General features: G+C 45.1%; 2 protein-coding genes across 3 annotated transcripts in view; one reads left to right on the top strand and one right to left on the bottom strand.

Moving 5' to 3' along the window:
* Positions 1–19,539, top strand: part of LOC137300753 (divergent protein kinase domain 1B-like) — a 142,060-nt gene that overhangs the window by 31,507 nt on the left and 91,014 nt on the right. The window lies entirely within an intron of this gene.
* Positions 1,142–19,539, bottom strand: part of LOC137300751 (1-acyl-sn-glycerol-3-phosphate acyltransferase alpha-like) — a 42,438-nt gene continuing 24,040 nt past the window's right edge. Inside the window, exons 3-6 of the mRNA XM_067970025.1 lie at positions 18,459–18,634; positions 13,125–13,220; positions 11,311–11,383; positions 1,142–3,038 (exon numbers count right to left, since the gene is read on the bottom strand). Coding sequence (XP_067826126.1) covers positions 2,887–3,038; positions 11,311–11,383; positions 13,125–13,220; positions 18,459–18,634 — 497 coding nt within the window. The 3' untranslated portion in view covers positions 1,142–2,886. The remainder of the gene's footprint in view (positions 3,039–11,310; positions 11,384–13,124; positions 13,221–18,458; positions 18,635–19,539) is intronic.

Raw genomic sequence — 19,539 nt, 5'->3', positions numbered from 1 at the left:
CAGAACTGAGAGGTTAAATCCAATAGGGAATTCAGAAGAAACCTCTTTACCCAGAGTGATTAGCATGTGAAACTCGCTGCCACAAGGAGAAGTTGAGTTGAATAGCAAAGATGCATTCAAGAGGCAGCTGGATAAAAACATGAGGGAGCAAGGAATAGAGAATATATTGATGGGGTTAGATGAAAAAGGTTGGGAGGCGGCTCGAGTGGAGCATAAGCACTGGCATAGACTAGTTCGGCCAAATGGCCTGTTTCTGTGCTGTGCATTCCATGTAATTACGTCCCATCAATCCCCCCCCCCCCCCCCTCTTCATATAGCAATATCCTGGGGGTCACCATTGACCAGAAACTTAACTGGATCAGCCATATAAATACTGTGGCTGCAAGAGCAGGTCAGAGGCTGGGTAGTCTGCAGTCAGTGACTCACCTCCTGACTCCCCAAAGCCTTTCCACCATCTACAAGGCACAAGTCAGGAGTGTGATGGAATACTCTCCACTTGCCTGGATGAAGCTCGACACCATCCAGGACAAAGCAGCCCACTTGATTGGCACCCATCCACCTCCCTAAACATTCACTCTCTTTACCACCGGCGTACTGTGGCTGCAGTGTGTACCATCCACAGGATGCACTGCAGCAACTCGCCAAGGCTTCTTCGACAGCACCTCCCAAACCCGCGACCTCTACCAGCTAGAAGGACAAGAGCAGCAGGCACATGGGAACAACACCACCTGCACGTTCCCCTCCAACTCACACACCATCCCGACTTGGAAATATATCGCCGTTCCTTCATCGTCGCTGGGTCAAAATCCTGGAACTTCCTTCCTAACAGCACTGTGGGAGAACCTTCACTACACAGACTGCAGCGGTTCAAGAAGGCGGCTCACCACCACCTTCTCAAGGGCAATTCGGGATGGGTAATAAATGCTGGCCTCACCAGTGACACCCACATCCCATCAATCCTCCCCCTCCCCATATTATCCCATCAATCCACCCCTGTGCCTTATTATGCCTCATCAATCCTCCCCCTCCCCATATTGCCCTCTCACTCCTCCCCATAGTGCATCCCATCAATCCTACTCCTTTTGCATCCCATCATAAGGTTAACTAGCAACCCAAGAAATAAAAGTTTCATACCAGTGCAAACGTTTGTTCATTTATTGCTAACCACAGTCACAGCCGATTCAATTCGGATCATCAATGGAAAGGTTAGTACTGGTCCTGTGATTAAAGTCACCCCTCCCATCTTTAGTGTAACCATGTGTGAATTGTCTGCCAATGTGTGTATAGAGTCTGACCCACTTCAATGTCAATCAAGTATGTGTAATACAGGAGGTTGCTGGTGCTACAGGGCAGAAATCCAATTTGTCATTTTCAAGCACTACTGGTCTTTTATTTTACATCAACAATAGCAACATTTCAGGCAAGCTTTGCTAATATCCTTTTAAATGTTTCAAATTACTCCCGACTCTTGAAACATTAGCCCAAATTATTTTATTGTTCGTGTAACTCTACGGTCACATAGAATTAAGACAAAAACTAAATTGTTAATGGGAAAGGAGAAAGGGAAGGGGGAGAAGGTGCAAGAGATGATCTTGAAGCTAAATATTTATTCAAAAGTTGAGTGAAAATGGTAACTTTAAAAAGGATCAAATATTTTCACATGAAAGCCCAAAGCAATGCAAATTACATTTACATGCAGCATTATTTAATATTTTACCAGACAATAGCAAATGGTACAGAAACAGACATTCAAAAGCAATAAAGCAAAAATAAGCTGCAGAACATTATATATTTTCATGGCCCTATTTGCTGATACTAAGGAGTGGCCATTATTGGCCAAATGGTCATCACATTATTTGGCCTTGTGAGCAATGATGGACCAGGGTGAGGTGTGGGAATAGGGAGGAGTCATTTCTAGTGCCATGAATGCTATACAGTCAGGTTTGCACATATTTACTGCAGGTTAATTCCTGTACATTTAGACTGTTGTAAATACTGAGATTTGTAATTTATATCAGGCCCCTTGTTGTAGCTTTAGTGCTTCAGTAATGCAAACAGCAACTACCTCAATAGTGGGAAATTACCTCCAGTGAAGCTTAAGACTTCTTCATCTCAATACATTGTAGCTAATTCAATAACTGAAATACATTTGGATAAAAGCGTTTGATCAATATTGATAGACGAGTAACTCTGCCTCACTTACTGCAGGCTAGCCACTGACACTCACTAACTCCCCTCATAAGCAACAAGTGAATCAAGAAAGGGAATTGAGGCCTGATCAGGAAAGGGTGTGGAATGTGTAATGGGGTTCTGTGTCCACACAAAGACCATTTAGTGCTGTGTATTAAAACAAAAAAGCTCTGATGTGTTAAGTCTGACAGGGCTGATGGTCAGTATTGTGGAGTATTCATTTATTAGTGGATGTACAATTGAGAAGGGCAGCAATAGTTTTCAACCTAGTTCCTTCATCTACATGTTGACCCCTGACCAACCTCTAGTGCTGGAACACACAACAGGAAGACAACAGTACTCAGATTATGAAGGAAAACAGCCTGAGTGAGTGAGGGAGCACCTGGGCAGCAGAACTGACAGCAGTTAAACAGCTCACAGAGCATCTGCCTCCTTCCTATTAGTTACAAGCAAGAGATCCCACCTCAGACACCAGATCCATTGGTTGGGATCTCACGCCCATACTGTCCAGCAAGAGACTACCTCAAGGCCCGAGTGACAGCATCTTGCTGATCAATGAGGAATTTCTAATGTTCCATGAAAATCCATTTAGTGTAAAACTCTCTTACACGATGTGAAGCATCAGTGGATCAGGCCTCCGCACATATATTTCACTGATGCAAACACTTCCCCATGAACAAATCTGAACGAGTGACTTCATTGAGCCCCACTCGCTTTGAGGAGAGGAGCAGAGATTTCATCCCAGGCGGTCATTAGCAGATTCCGCGCTTTCTCTGTTAGTTCTGGCACATCATCGATCGTCAGCCCACGGATCTCCATTTGAGGAAGAATCTGAACTGTACACTTGCCTGGAAATAAAGAAACAAAAAAAGTCACATCACATTGACCACTCACTGAATGGGGACAAGAGGGGGGGAAAGATATGCTGCACACTTACAGGGAGCGAGGCTCATTTCCCCATTCACCCCTCTAGGAACTGAGACAATTTATTGGCACATTCACCCCTCACAAAGCTGGTAGTTCACCAAGCACATGGAGTCTACATGGATCAATTCAGACAAATCCTGCAGTGCTACATGGAGAGATGTTATTTAAAATTACACATCAATTAAATCAAGATGTTAAGAAAATATTTAGTAAAAGGCCCACACATTGTATGAACATATCAAAGGCCACACATTGTGTTGGGCTCAGCTCCTTCAAGCAGTTATGAAAGTAGATGGGCTGAAGAGTTGCCACAATGAGCTGGACAATCCTAGATCTGAAATGAAGCATCCTTGAAGATGGTTAAGGGGACTGAATCGGTTTTATTTGGGAGAAGATTGAGGGAGGGATTAGAAACTAGGGTTTAAACTTAAGGCCACCGGTGCAGTGGATGTAGAAACATTGTGCTGAAAAGTTATGAGGGGCATGCGTACAAGGGAAGAGAAACCAGAAACGGGGATGTTCACTGATGACTGCAATGTTCAGTAACATTCACAACCCCTCAGATAATAAAGCAGTCCATGTCTGCATGCAGCAAGACCTGAACAACATCCAGGCTTGGGCTGATAAGTGGCAAGTAACATTTGTGCCACACAAGTGCCAGGTAATGACCATCTCCAACAAGAGAGTCTAACCACCTCCCCATCCCTCACCATCAACATCCTAGGGGCCACCACTGACCAGAAATAAATACTGTGGCTACAAGAGCAGGCCAGAGGCTGGGTATTCTGCAGCAAGTGACTCATCTCCTGACTCCCCAAAGCCTTTCCACCATCTACAAGGTACAAGTCAGGAGTGTGATGGAATACTCTCTCTTTACTCAAAGACATTAGAAAAACATCTAGAAAGTGAAAATAAGTCAGTATGGATTTCAAAAGGGAAAGTCATGCTTGACCAACCTTACTGAATTCTTTGAAGTAACAGAAAGAGTAGACAAGTGTAATGCAGCTGATGTAATATCAAAAGGCCTTCAATATGGTACTGCATTGTAGACTCGTGACTAAGGGGATAGGTAGCAGAATGGATAGCAAGCTGGCTACAAAACAGAGTAGGGGTTAAAGGTAGTAACTCAGACTGGCAAAAGGTGGGAAGTTGGTGTTCCACAGGGATCAGTGCTGGAACCACTGTTCACAATTTAAGTCAACGATTTGGACTCAGGAATCAAGTATAATTTCAAAATTTGCGGACGACACCAAAATTGAGGGGTGTAGTTAGTACAAAAGAAGAATGCGTTAAAATCATAGTACCATATGGTACAGCGCAGGAGGCCATCCGGCCCATCGTGCCTGTGCCGGCTCTTTGAAAGAACTATCCAATTAGTCCCACTCCCCTGCCGTTTCCCCATAGCCCTGTAAATTTTTTCCCTTCAAGTATTTATCCAATTCCCTTTTGAAAGTTATTATTGAATCTGCTTCCTCCACCCTTTCAGGCAGCACATTCCAGATCATAACACACTGCGTAAAAAAATGTTTCCTAATGTCACCTCTGGCTCTTTTGCCAATCACCTTAAATCTGTGTCCTCTGGTTACCAACCCTTCCGCCACTGGAAATAGTTTCTCCTTATTTTACTCTGTCAAAACCATTCATGACTTTGAAGATCTCTATTAAATCTCCCCTTAACCTTCTCAGGAGAACAATCCCAGCTTTTCCACATAACTGAAGTCCCTCATCCCTGGTACCATTCTAGTAAATCTCCTCTGCACCCTCTCCAAGGCCTTGACATCCTTCCTAAGTGTGATGCCCAGAATTTAACAATATTGGGTACGGTAGCATAGTGGTTATGTTACTGGGCTAGTAATCCAGAGGCCTGGACTAAAATCCAGAGTCATGAGTTCAAATCCCGCCACGGCAGCTGGCGAATTTAAATTCAATTAATTAAATTCAATTAATTAAATAAAAAAATCTGGAATTAAAATACTAGTATCAGTAATGATGGCCATGAAACTACCGGATTGTCGTAAAAACCCATCTGGTTCACTAATGTCCTTTAGGGAAGGAAGCCTGCCGCCCTTACCCGGTCTGGCCTATATGTGACTCCAGACCCACAGCAATGTGGTTGATTCTTAATTGCCCTCTGAAATGGCCTAGCAAGCCACTCAGTTGTAAAATCTCGCTACGAAAAGTCATAAGAATAAAACCGGACGGACCACCCGGCACCGGACACGACAACGGCAAAAAAACACCAAGCCCAGTCGACCCTGCAAGGTCCTCCTTACTAACATCTGGGGACTTGTGCCAAAATTGGGAGAGCGGTCCCACAGACTAGTCAAGCAACAGCCTGACATAGCCATACTTACAGAATCATACCTTTCAGCCAACGTCCCAGACTCTTCCATCACCATCCCTGGGTATGTCCTGTCCCACCGGCAGGACAGACCCACCAGAGGTGGCGGTACAGTGATATACAGTCAGGAGGGAGTGGCCCTGGGAGTCCTCAACATTGACTCTGGACCCCATGAAATCTCATGGCATCAGGTCAAACATGGGCAAGGAAACCTCCTGCTGATTACCACCTACCGCCCTCCCTCAGCTGATCAATCAGTCCTCCTCCATGTTGAACACCACTTGGAGGAAGCACTGAGGGTAGCAAGGGCACAAAATTTACTCTGGGTGGGGGACTTCAATGTCCATCACCAAGAGTGGCTCGGTAGCACCACTACTGACCGAGCTGGCCGAGTCCTGAAGGACATAGCTGCTAGACTGGGCCTGCGGCAGGTGGTGAGCGAACCAACACGAGGGAAAAACTTACTTGATCTCGTCCTCACCAATCCACCTGTCGCAAATGCATCTGTCCATGACAGTATTGGTAGGAGTGACCACCGCACAGTCCTCGTGGAGACGAAGTCCCGTCTTCGCACTGAGGACACCATCCAACGTGTTGTGTGGCACTACCACCGTGCTGAATGGGATAGATTCAGAACAGATCTAGCAGCTCAAAACTGGGCATCCATGAGGCGCTGTGGGCCATCAGCAGCAGCAGAATTGTATTCCAGCACAATCTGTAACCTCATGGCCCGGCATATTCCTCACTCTACCATTACCAACAAGCCAGGGGATCAACCCTGGTTCAATGAGGAGTGTAGAAGAGCATGCCAGGAGCAGCACCAGGCGTACCTAAAAATGAGGTGCCAACCTGGTGAAGCTACAACTCAGGACTACATGCATGCTAAACAGCGGAAGCAACATGCTATAGACAGAGCTAAGCGATTCCACAACCAACGGATCAGATCAAAGCTCTGCAGTCCTGCCACATCCAGTCGTGAATGGTGGTGGACAATTAAACAACTAACGGGAGGAGGAGGCTCTGTAAACATCCCCATCCTCAATGATGGCGGAGTCCAGCACGTGAGTGCAAAAGACAAGGCTGAAGCGTTTGCAACCATCTTCAGCCAGAAGTGCCGAGTGGATAATCCATCTCAGCCTCCTCCCGATATCCCCACCATCACGGAAGCCAGTCTTCGGCCAATTCGATTCACTCCACGTGATATCAAGAAACGGCTGAGTGCACTGGATACAGCAAAGGCTATGGGCCCCGACAACATCCCAGCTGTAGTGCTGAAGACTTGTGCTCCAGAACTAGCTGCGCCTCTAGCCAAACTGTTCCAGTACAGCTACAACACTGGCATCCACCCGACAATGTGGAAAATTGCCCAGGTATGTCCTGTCCACAAAAAGCAGGACAAATCCAATCCGGCCAATTACCGCCCCATCAGTCTACTCTCAATCATCAGCAAAGTGATGGAAGGTGTCGTCGACAGTGCTATCAAGCGGCACTTACTCACCAATAACCTGCTCACCGATGCTCAGTTTGGGTTCCACCAGGACCACTCGGCTCCAGACCTCATTACAGCCTTGGTCCAAACATGGACAAAAGAGCTGAATTCCAGAGGTGAGGTGAGAGTGACTGCCCTTGACATCAAGGCAGCATTTGACCGAGTGTGGCACCAAGGAGCCCTAGTAAAATTGAAGTCAATGGGAATCAGGGGGAAAACTCTCCAGTGGCTGGAGTCATACCTAGCACAAAGGAAGATGGTAGTGGTTGTTGGAGGCCAATCATCTCAGCCCCAGGGCATTGCTGCAGGAGTTCCTCAGGGCAGTGTTCTAGGCCCAACCATCTTCAGCTGCTTCATCAATGACCTTCCCTCCATCATAAGGTCAGAAATGGGGATGTTCGCTGATGACTGCACAGTGTTCAGTTCCATTCGCAACCCCTCAGATAATGAAGCAGTCCGAGCCCGCATGCAGCAAGACCTGGACAACATCCAGGCTTGGGCTGATAAGTGGCAAGTAACATTCGCGCCAGATAAGTGCCAGGCAATGACCATCTCCAACAAGAGAGAGTCGAACCACCTCCCCTTGACATTCAACGGCATTACCATCGCCGAATCCCCCACCATCAACATCCTGGGGGTCACCATTGACCAGAAACTGAACTGGACCAGCCATATAAATACTGTGGCTACGAGAGCAGGTCAGAGGCTGGGTATTCTGCGGCAAGTGACTCACCTCCTGACTCCCCAAAGCCTTTCCACCATCTACAAGGCACAAGTCAGGAGTGTGATGGAATACTCTCCACTTGCCTGGATGAGTGCAGCTCCAACAACACTCAAGAAGCTCGACACCATCCAAGATAAAGCAGCCCGCTTGATTGGCACCCCATCCACCACCCTGAACATTCACTCCCTTCACCACCAGCGCACTGTGGCTGCAGTGTGCACCATCCACAGGATGCACTGCAGCAACTCGCCAAGGCTTCTTCGACAGCACCTCCCAAACCCGCGACCTCTACCACGTAGAAGGACAAGGGCAGCAGGCGCATAGGAACAACACCACCTGCACGTTCCCCTCCAAGTCACACACCATCCCGACTTGGAAATATATCACCGTTCCTTCATTGTCGCTGGGTCAAAATCCTGGAACTCCCTTCCTAACAGCACTGTGGGAGAACCGTCACCACACGGACTGCAGCGGTTCAAGAAGGCGGCTCACCACCACCTTCTCAAGGGCAATTAGGGATGGGCAATAAATGCCGGCCTTGCCAGCGACGCCCACATCCCGTGAACGAATAAAAAAAAACTCCAGCTGAGGCCTAACTAGTGCTTTATAAAGGTTTAGCATAACTTCCTTGCTTTTGTACTCTATGCCTCCATTAATAAAGCCCACGATCCCATATGCTTTAACAGCCTTCTCAACTTGTCCTGCCACCTTCAAAGATTTGTATACATACACCCCATTTAAAATTGTACCATTTAGTTGATATTGCTTCTCCTCATTCTTCCTAACAAAATGTATCACTTCACACTTCTGTTACATTTCATCTGCCATGTGTCTGCCCATTTCACTAGTCTGTCTTCATCCTCCAAATTGATAACTACATTTTCAAGCTTCGTGTCATCTGCAAACTTTGAAATTATACCCTCTATAACCAAGTCCAGGTCATTAATATATATCAAAGAGCAGTGGACCTAATACTGACCCCTGGGGAACACCACTGTATACTTACCTCCAGTCAAAAACAATTCACCACTACTCTCTGCTTTCTGTCCCCTAGCCAATTTTGTATCAACACTGCCACTGCCCCCTTTAATCCCATGGGCTTTAATTTTGCTAACAAGTCTATTATGTGGTACATTATCAAATGCTCTTTGAAAGTCCATGTACACATCAACCGCACTCCCCTCATCAACCCTGTCCGTTACTTCATCAAAGAACTGGAGAAACTGCAAGACAACATTAATAAACTTGCAGAATGGGTGTATAATTGGCAAATTAATTTCAATATAGATAAATGTGAGATGGTGCTTTTTGGTAGGAAGAATAAAGAGGCCCGATATTGCTTGGATAATAAGAGTCTAAATGGGGTAGAGGAGCAGAGGGATCTATGGACAGATACACAAGTCACTAAAAGTAGCGACACAGGTTAATAAGGACATAAACAAGGCAAATCAAGCTCGAGGGTTCATTTCTAGAGGGATAGAATTGAAAAGCAGAGAAGTTAAACTTGTATAGGACATTGGTTAGACCACACTTGGACTACTGTGAACAGTTCCAGTCTCCGTATTATAGAAAGGATATAGAGGAATTGGAGAAGGTGCAAAAAAGATTCACAAGAACTGAGAGGATATACTTAATCAGGAGAGACTAAACAGGCTGGGGTTCTTTTCTCTGGAAAAGAGAAGGCTGAGGGGCGACCTGATAGAGGCCTTTAAAGATAATGAAAGGGTTTGATCGGGTAGACGTAGAGAAAATGTTTCTACTTGTGGGGGAGTCCAAAACTAGAGGTCATAAATATAAAAGAGTCACTAATAAATCCAATAGGGAATTCAGGAGAAACTTCTTTACCCAAAGAGTGGTTAGAATGCAGAAAGTGCTACCACAAGGAGTAATTAAGGCAAATAGCATAGATGAATTTAAGGGGAAACTGGATAAGCACACGAGAGAGAAAGGAATAGAAAGATATACTCATAGGGTGAGATGAAGTAGGGAGGCAGCATAAACACCATCATAGACCAGTTGGGCCGAATGAGTCTACAGCACAGAAACAAGCCAATGTAACAATGTAAAGGATATCACATCAAAACCCAGGACAGCAGAACAAGATTACATGCATTTAGATTAGTTAAAAGTAACTTAAAACTGGCTTAAAAATAAGTTTATTTTACTTGTGTGAATGTTCTGAATAAGCAGGTACAGTAATGGTGAGACACATTTGGGGATTTCAGGATAGTTGCACTGGGCATGTAGGGTGGATGGGATGAACTTCAATGAGTTGAATGGCCTTTTCTCAAACATAAAATAGGAGCAGGTGTAGGCCATTCGGCCCTTCACGCCTGCGCCGCCATTCAATATGTGGCTGATATTCTCTCTCTCTCGATGACTTGGCCTCCACAGCCTTCCGTGGTAGAGAATTCCACAGGTTCACCACCCTCAGTGTAGAAATTTCTCCTCATCTCAGTCATAAATGTCCTACCCCGTATCCTGAGACTGTGACCCCTGGTTCTATACTCCCCAGCCAGGGGAAACATCCTCCCTGCATCCAGTCTGTCGAGCCCTGTCAGAATTGTATATGTTTCAATGAGATCCCCTCTCATTCTTCTAAACTCGAGTGAATACAGGCCGAGTCGACCCAATCTCTCCTCATACGACAGTCCTACCATTCCAGGAATCAGTCCAGTAAACCTTTGCTGCACTCCCTCCATGGCAAGTATATCCTCTCTTAGGTAAGGAGACCAAAACTGTACACATTACTCCAGATATGGTCTCACCAAGGCCCTGTATAACTGCAGTAAGACATCCTTGTTCCTGTACTCAAATCCTCTTGCAATGAAGGCCAACATACCATTTGCCTTCCTAACTGCTTGCTGCACCTGCATATTTGCTTTCAGTGACTGGTGTACAAGGACACCCAGGTTCCTTTGTGCATCACATTCTATCACTATTGAAATAATACTCTGCCTTTGTTTTTCCCTTCTGAAGTGGATAACTTCACATTTATCAACATTATATTGTATCTGCCATGTATTTGCCCACTCACTCAACTTGTCTAAATCGTCTTAAAGCCTCTTTGCATCCTCCTCACAACTCACAATCCCACCTAGTTTTGTGTCATCGGCAAACCTGGCAATATTACATTTGGTTCCTCATCAAATCATTGATAAATATTGTGAATATCTAGGGCCCCACTAGTCACCACCTGCCACCCCGAAAAAGACCCATTTATTCCTACTCTGTTTCCTGTGTTAACTAATTTTCAATCCATGCCAGTATATTACCACCAATCCCATGTGCTTTAATTTTGCACATTAACCGGTTATATCAGCTCTTAAAAGTCAAGGGTGACTTAAGAGCTTTCTTAAGTTTTTAAAGGTTACATGGCAGCAGTGGAACTATAACACTCAGCAAATCCATCAAGGAACTCACCAAACCTAAATTTAGAGGGCAGTCTTCAGGTAAAGGCAGAGGCCAAATGATAGCAGGCTCAGTACACTATGGAGAGGGAGCCGAAGAGCTTGCATACCTATATTTAATATTAGAAAGTACTAACTGTAGAGTCTGGGGGCAAGGTCAGGGTTGAAATGGGCCATTCTTCAGTTGTACACCACCAGTTCTATGGCCTGCTTAATTTCAGATACATACCAGATGTAAACCTTTTCTCTGCCCTGTTGTAGAAGTCATTGTAAGAGGAGAACACCACTGGGATAATTGGGACCTGAAACACAACAGATCTGGTTAAATGTAGAGTTCAGTAATCAATGTGGATTGGGCTATTGCTTCCCTTCTCTCCACCCTCCCCTCCCCTCCCCTCCCCCCCCCCCACCGCCCCGCCAAAAGGATCGACTCCTGTTGAGGAATCGGGCACCCCAACTTCCACTGGAGTTTAACACCCTAAAAAGGGATAAAATGAATGAATGTCAAATCTGAAATAAAAAGGAGTACATGCTGGACGTGACAGCAAGTGTGTCAGTATCGGAAAGAGAAAAGGTAGGTTAACATTTCAGATGTGACCTTTCATCAGAAATGGAAAAAGGCACCAGCTGACATTCGAAAGACAAAAGTCAAGTAAAACAGCTTCTAAACGGAAAGACATTAATGAAAGGAACCACCAGCTCCCAGCACTGCTCCATTTCAATTTGACGTTCAGAAACATCTCACCTCCCACCTAAACACCCTTTGTTTGAAGAGTGACTGAGCCAACTCACCCCATTCGCTTAACCCCCTTGTACTTTGGAGCGGTTTTTCCTCACTGTTTTTCTAAACACATTAAGGTGTCAGCCTGGCTCAGCAGTAGCATGCTCACCCAAGTCAGAAGGCCATGTGTTCAAGTCCCACTCCAGAGACGGCGGCACTGTCAAGGCCCCGGCCGCCCTCAGTTGGACGTAAAGGATCCCACGGCACAGTTTTGAAAAGCAAAGGAGGTCGCCCCGATGTCCCGGCAAACACAATGAACCAGTTTGGACAACAAATGCAAAACTGAAGCTTGTGTGGTGCACACACTATCTGAACCCCAGGAGCCCCACAGTCCCAAACCCATTGGCAGCAGTGATGCCATGTATCCAGCATCAGTAGGTGATGCTGAACCCCCAACTATACAGAATGCCTGATGTTAGCTGGGTTCCTGCAGCTTGGGCAGAGTCTTGGTGAGGTCCAACATCACTGCATGAAGTGGCTTTTCACAGGCCATTAACATGTATCCTGGTGGTCAATGACGTTAGTTTACATTCTTACAATTAACTATTCACCCCGTTGAAACTGCCAGCACAGAAAAAATGACAGGAAGGGATTGAGAGAAATTGCTTTCCAGTCGAATAGGCTGATCATTGCTTCTGTATTTTCATGTCTATGTTTGCACCATAGACCACACACTTTCTGTATGTCCCTTTGATCAATCTCCTCTTCCTCCTCATTTATACAATCGGTACAAATTTAAACAAACCCCATTCAAACGGAAATCAGTTTTAAAGTAAACTGCTTCATGGCAGCTGTAAATCCAGTGGAAGGTGGGACCTTGTTTACAGCACCATCTCCTGCCACGTTCTGCATTGCTCACCTGTGTTGCACCATCTCCTGCCACGTTCTGCATTGCTCGCCTGTGTAGCACCATCTCCTGCCACGTTCTGCATTGCTCACCTGTGTAGCACCATCTCCTGCCACGTTCTGCATTGCTCACCTGTGTAGCACCATCTCCTGCCACGTCCTGCATTGCTCACCTGTGTAGCACCATCTCCTGCCACGTTCTGCATTGCTCGCCTGTGTTGCACCATCTCCTGCCACGTTCTGCATTGCTCACTCGTCCTTAACCAACTTCCCCATTCTGCACTGCTCACTTGCTTTGCACCAACTGTCATGTCCTGCACTGCTCACTCGTATTGCACCACTCCTGCAGACTTTACTGCAAATGTAGCTTCTACTCGAGTGAATAAAATATTCCAAAATTTTAACTGAGATTTTACCTGTGCCTGTACGGCTAAGTGGAAAGCTCCTCGCTTAAATGGCAGCATGTGACCATCGTGATTCCTGGTTCCTTCCGGAAACACCCACAACCTGATCTGGAGGGAGACGAAGGTGACTTCAATACAGAATACTGGCGAGCTAAAAAGTTCACAACGTAACTCAGTTAGGAGTTTCAGATTTATTACCAAATAGCACCGAAAAAAAATACTTGCTGTAATGGAGGATGATGTCAAGCTCTAAAACAAGAGCATTGGAGAAACAAGCAACCCTTTAGGAACTGTGCCCGAGGTACCTCAACTCCAATGTGTTAAAAACACAAAATTTGGGTCAGTGCTTGGAGCAGATTTTACACAGCTCTCCCCAGACAGGAAAATGTCCCAAAGCACTTTACACCGAGATGAAAAAAAAAACTGGCCTCAGAACAGAGGTGCAAAGGAAAATGGAGATGTTTAGGGGAGGAGCCAGATGGAAGGATTGAGGAGGTTTTGAAAGCAGTGACTGTTCTACAAGGCGGGGCAGAGTGACCGCTGGGCACCAGAACCCAACCACCAGGGGGCAGAGTGACCAACCCCACACGGACATCACAGAAAGGGTGGAAAAACTTCTGGGAAGAGAGACAGTGCAGCCAAAAATCATGATCCATATTGGAAGCAATGACATGAGTATGTTTGAGGACTTAGAGGGAGTTTGAGTCATCAGGAATTGTTTGAAACAAGACCTCAAGGGTGGTAATCTCCAGATTGCTGCCGGTGCTGTGCATTGGACAGGTTAAAGACAGAAAGGTTATTGAAGTTTAGTGTGTGGATCCAGGTGCAAGAAGGAAGGGTTCACATTCTTGAGACATTGGAGCAACTTGTGGAACAACAGTTATATATTAACGACTTGGACTTGGGTGTGCAGGGCACAATTTCAAAATATGCAGATGACACAAAACTTGGAAGTGTAGTAAACAGTGAGGGGGATAGTGATAGACTTCAAGAGGACATAGGCAGGCTGGTGGCATGGGCAGACACATGGCAGATGAAGTGCAGGGATACATTTTGACAGGAAGAATGAGGCACAATATAAAGTAAATGGCACAATTCTAAAGGAGGTGCAGGAACAGAGAGACCTGGGGGTATATGAGCACAAATCTTTGAAGGTAGCAGGACAGGTTGAGAAAGCAGTTAAAAAAGCATACTGCATCCTAGGCTTTATAAATAGAGGCAGAGTACAAAAGCAAGGAAATTATGTTGAACCTTTATAAAACATTGGTGCGGCCACAGCTGGAGTACTGTGTCCAATTCTGGGTACTGCACTTTAGGAAGGATGTGAAGGCCTTGGAGAGGGTGCAGAAAAGATTTACTAGAATGGTTCCAGGAATGAGGGATTGGAGTTACATGGATAGACTGAAGCTGAGGTTTTATTTATTTTTTAATTCATTCATAGAATGTGGGCATCGCTGGAGAGGCCAGCATTTATTGCCCTTGAGAAGGTGGTGGTGAGCTGCCTTCTTGATCTGTTGCAGTCTGTGTGGTGAAGATACTCCCACAGTGCTGTTAGGTACGGAACATCAGGATTTTGACCCAGTGACGAAGGAACAGCGTTATTTTTCCAAGTGAGAATGGCATGTGACTTGGAGGGGGACATGCAGGTGGTGTTGTTCCCATGTGCCTGCTGCTCTTGTCCTTGTCCTTCCAATTGTAAACAATTTTACAACACCAAGTTATAGTCCAGCAATTTTATTTTAAATTCACAAGCTTTCGGAGATTTTCTCCTTCCTCAGGCAAATGATTTGCCTGAGGAAGGAGAAAATCTCCGAAAGCTTGTGAATTTAAAATAAAATTGCTGGACTATAACTTGGTGTTGTAAAATTGTTTACAATTGTCAACCCCAGTCCATCACCGGCATCTCCACATCTTGTCCTTCCAGGTGGTAGAGGTCGCGGGTTTGGGAGGTGCTGTCGAAGAAGCCTTGGGGAGTTGCTGCAGTGCATCCTGTGGATGGTACACACTGCAGCTACAGTGTGCCGGTGGTGAAGGGAGTGAACGTTTAGGGTGGTGGATGGGGTGTGAATCAAGCGGGCTGTTTTGTCCTGGATGGTGTTGAGTTTCTTCAGTGTTGTTGCAGCTGCACTCATCCAGGCAAGTGGAGAGTATTCCATCACACTCCTGACCTGTGCCTTGTAGATGGTGGAAAGGCTTTGGGGAGTCAGGAGGTGAGTCACTCGCCGCAGAATACCCAGCCTCTGGCCTGCTCTTGTAGCCACAGTATTTATGTGGCTGGTCCAGTTCAGTTTCTGGTCAATGGTGACCCCCAGGATGTTGTTGGTGGGGGATTCGGCGATGGTAATGCCGTTGAATGTCAAAAGGAGGTGATTAGACACTTGTTGGAGATGGTCATTGCCTGGCACTTGTTTGGCATGAATGTTACTTGCCACTTATCAGCCCAAGCCTGGATATTGTCCAGGTCTTGCTGCACGCGGACTGCTTCATTATCTGAGGGGCTGCAAATGGAACTGAACACTCTGCAATCACCACAATGTTCTACTTAGAGCAGAGAAGGTTGAGAGGAGATTTGATAGAAGTGTTCAAAATCATAAAGGGTTTAGATAAAGTAAATAAAGAGAAACTGTTCCCATTTGCAGAAGGGTCGAGAACCCGAGGACACAGATTTAAGTAGATTGGCAAAAGAACCAAAGGCGACACGGAGAAACTTTTTTGTTAACGCAGCAAGTTGTTATGATCTGGAATGTGCTGCCTGAAAGGGCGGTGGAAGCAGATTCAATCGTGGCTTTCAAAAAAGGAATTGAACAAATACTTGAAGGGAAAAAATGTGCAGGGCTACAGGAAAAGAGCAGCGAATTGGGACTAACTGGATTGCTCTTAGAGAGCGCCGGCACGGGATCAATGGGCCACCTTCTGTGCTGTAACTATTCAATGATTCTAAGGAATGAGGCATACTGAGGCAGCACCAACATCCTTGTGGAGAGGTTAAATAGAGCATTTAAACCAATATGGCACAGAGTGGGAAAAGTCTAAATTTGAGACGAGAAGCAAAGAGCAAGATTAATAAAGCTGTTGGAATAGAAGCAGAAAGAATGAGAAAATCTTGAGAAAGTGAAAGAGGCTGTCTGAGGTAATGAGATAAAAACATTTGCAGAAGGGGCATCAAAAAGTTCAATTAAAAAAGAATGAAAGAAAACACTTCAAAAAATGATTGAGTGGATAGGACTGAACCCAATACCCCTGATTATAATATTTTCAGGAGATAGGGAGGGGAAAACTTACATTTAATGTAAGAAAGGGACAAAGAAGAGTTAAAGAATGCTGGACTAAAACAAGGAAAAAAGTTATGCAAGATATGGAATCCAGCCCAAATTAACTGGACAGAAAAGAGAACAGTTCAGTCCCACTTCAGGATTTGAGCACATAATCCAGGCTGACACTCCCAGTGGAGCACCGAGGGAGTGCTGCACCGTCGGAGGGCCAGCCTTTTGGATGAGACATTAATTCGAGGTCCTGTTCAGGTGGTACGTAAAAGATCCCATCGCACTATTCAAAGAGGAGCAGGAAAATTCACCCCAGTGCGAGATAAAATAGTGAACATTCAGAACTGGACAGGTTAATCAAGGACAGACAGCACAGATTTTCTAAAGGCAAGTCTCATTTGACAAATTTGAGTCCACATTCCCTTCCACCACAACCCCCCCCCCACGTGGCATGAGGAAGTGTATCAGCATGAATAGAAAATTGATTGATGGACAGGTGTAGATGAGGGTTGCTTACATTGGAGAAGGGTTGGAAGTGGTGTACCCCAGGGTCAGGTCCACTTTTGTTCTCCGAATATAATCAATGATTTGTCCATAGTGCAATGAAGGTTTACCAGACTGATTCCTGGGATGGCAGGACTGACTTACGAGGAGAGATTGGGTCGACTGGGCCTATATTCACTAGAGTTTAGAAGAATGAGGGGTGATCTCATCGAAACATATAAAATTCTAACAGGACCAGACAGACCAAATGCAGGGAGGATGTTCCCGATGGCTGGGGAGTCCAGAACCAGGGATCACAGTCTCAGGATACGGGGTATGCCATTTAGAACAGAGATAAGGAGAAATTTCTTCACTCAGAGGGTGGTGAACCTGTGGAATTCTCTACCACAGAAGGCAGTGGAGGCCAAGTCATTAGATGTATTCAAGAAGATAGATATATTTCTTAATGCTAAAAGGGATCAAGGGATATGGGGGGAAAAGCAGGAACAGGGAACTGAATTAGCGATCAGCCATGATCATTTTGAATGGCCTTCTCTTGCTCCTATTTTCTATGTTTCTATAGGGAGCACAATCTCAAATAGAGCTGCAGTTATGAGAGTGTTGAGATACTTGGACTATTCCACTAGAGAAGGATAAAGAATATTTAATTGAGATTTTAAAAATAGTTTTGATAGCATGAATACGGAAAGGCTATTTCCATTGGTTGGGATGTTAGTGATGAGGGACCATCAATTTAAAATTATCACTAAGGACAAGCAGAGAGATTAGAAGAAATTTCTTTATGCAGGGGGTTATTGGGGCATAGAATACTTTACTACAAGGAGTGGTTGAGACAGAGACCATTGTATCATTTAAAGGAAATTAGACAACATTTGAAGCAGAGGAGGATATAGGGTTATGGGGAGAGTGGAATTAGTATTGGATTGGGCTAGCACAGAGCCAGCACCAAAATGATGGGCTGAATGGCAGTCTTCTGTGCTGTAAACTTCTGTAGTCATTCAGTCTGTAGCTCAGAGAATCTATAATCCTCTATTACCATCACATCAAACTTTTTTTTTTAAAAACAAACTTTACCGCACTAACTTTAAATTCCCCCACTATGAACTTTGCCGCCTCCTACTGGATTTGGGTTGAGTGATGCAGGCAAGAGGGTGAGTGTGGCGGTGGGGAATAGACACGCCATGACCAATCCAGTGGGGAATGCACTGATACTTTATAAGTGTCGAGACTGCACTGGATCATTAGTATAATATGGATGGCAGAACAGTGAAAGGAATTGCAGAGACAAGCAGCTTTTCTAGCCAATGGTTCCTTTCACTTTTAAACAGTTCAATTTTTCTTAGTTGTAATCCAGCCATTTAGAGTTTATTCTTCTGCTGCAATCATTGGATCTCAAGCAGGTCATCAGCAGAAAGACTTTTGCATCTGCAAATGTTCACTGAATATTGTTCATAGCATTACATTTCAAACACAGGCAGATTTAATGTGCTTGTGCTGGTTTTCATTGTACAGTTAGCATCAGGCAAATCCAAGTAAGGATGAGGCTGTTTAGTAACAAGAGCTCTCCTTATTTACTCACATTCTCTTTCAACATGGTCTGAGCAGCCTCAGTCATCACACTTTTAGCATCAGTCTTTTTCTGCCGGTTAATAAAGATGATGCCAGCAAGCCAGCACACCAGTCCAACAGTGCCAGCGTACATCAGCTCCTTCTTAGCAATCGCAACACAACGATCAGGAAGGATTTCCATCATACCTTGGAAAACAAGACAGTTATCACAATGACTTCCTTGCATCAGGAGACAAGATGTCAGGTGGCATTTTACTGTACAGTAAGAAATAAATCAGCCTTAAATCACAGAAATTGCAGCACAGGACGACATTCAGCCCAACACCCGTGGTACTAGTGCTGTCTATTCTAATCCCATTTCCATGCTTTATCGGCGTATACAATACTCTTAAATGATGTTAAGTCTCTTTTAGCCAAATCACCTCTCAACTTTCTCTGCTCTAAGGAGAGCAACCCCAGCCTCTCCACATAACTAAGGTTCCTCATCCCTGGAACCATTCCAGTAAATCTTTTCTGCACCCTCTCTAAGGCCTTCACATCCTTCCTAAAATGCAGTGCCCAGATTTGGACACAACACTCCAGTTGTGGCCAAATCAGTGTTTTATAAAAGTTCATCATAACCACCTTGATTTTTGTACTCTATGCCTCTATTTATAAAGCCCAGGATCCCGTATGCTTTTTTTAAAAAAAAACTCTCAACCTATCCTGCCACCTTCAAAGATTGGTGCACATATACCCCCAGGTCTCTGTATTCCTGCACCCCCTTTAGAATTGTACCATTGTACCAATCCGGCCAATTACCACCCTGTCTATTCTCAATCATCAAAGTGATGGAAGGTGTCGTCGACAGTGCTATCAAGCAGCACTTACCCACCAATAACCTGCTCACCGATGCTCACTTTGGGTTCCGCCAGGACCACTCGGCTCCAGACCTCATTACAGCCTTGGTCCAAACATGGACAAAAGAACTGAATTCCAGGTGAGGTGAGAGTGACTGTCCTTGACATCAAGGCAGCATTTGACCGAGTGTGGCACCAAGGAGTCCTAGTAAAATTGAAGTCAATGGGAATCAGGGGGAAACTCTCCAATGG

The sequence above is a fragment of the Heptranchias perlo genome, chromosome 31 (assembly GCF_035084215.1).
Source record: "Heptranchias perlo isolate sHepPer1 chromosome 31, sHepPer1.hap1, whole genome shotgun sequence".
Taxonomy (NCBI): domain Eukaryota; kingdom Metazoa; phylum Chordata; class Chondrichthyes; order Hexanchiformes; family Hexanchidae; genus Heptranchias; species Heptranchias perlo.
This window is presented reverse-complemented; position numbering and strand designations above follow the sequence as displayed.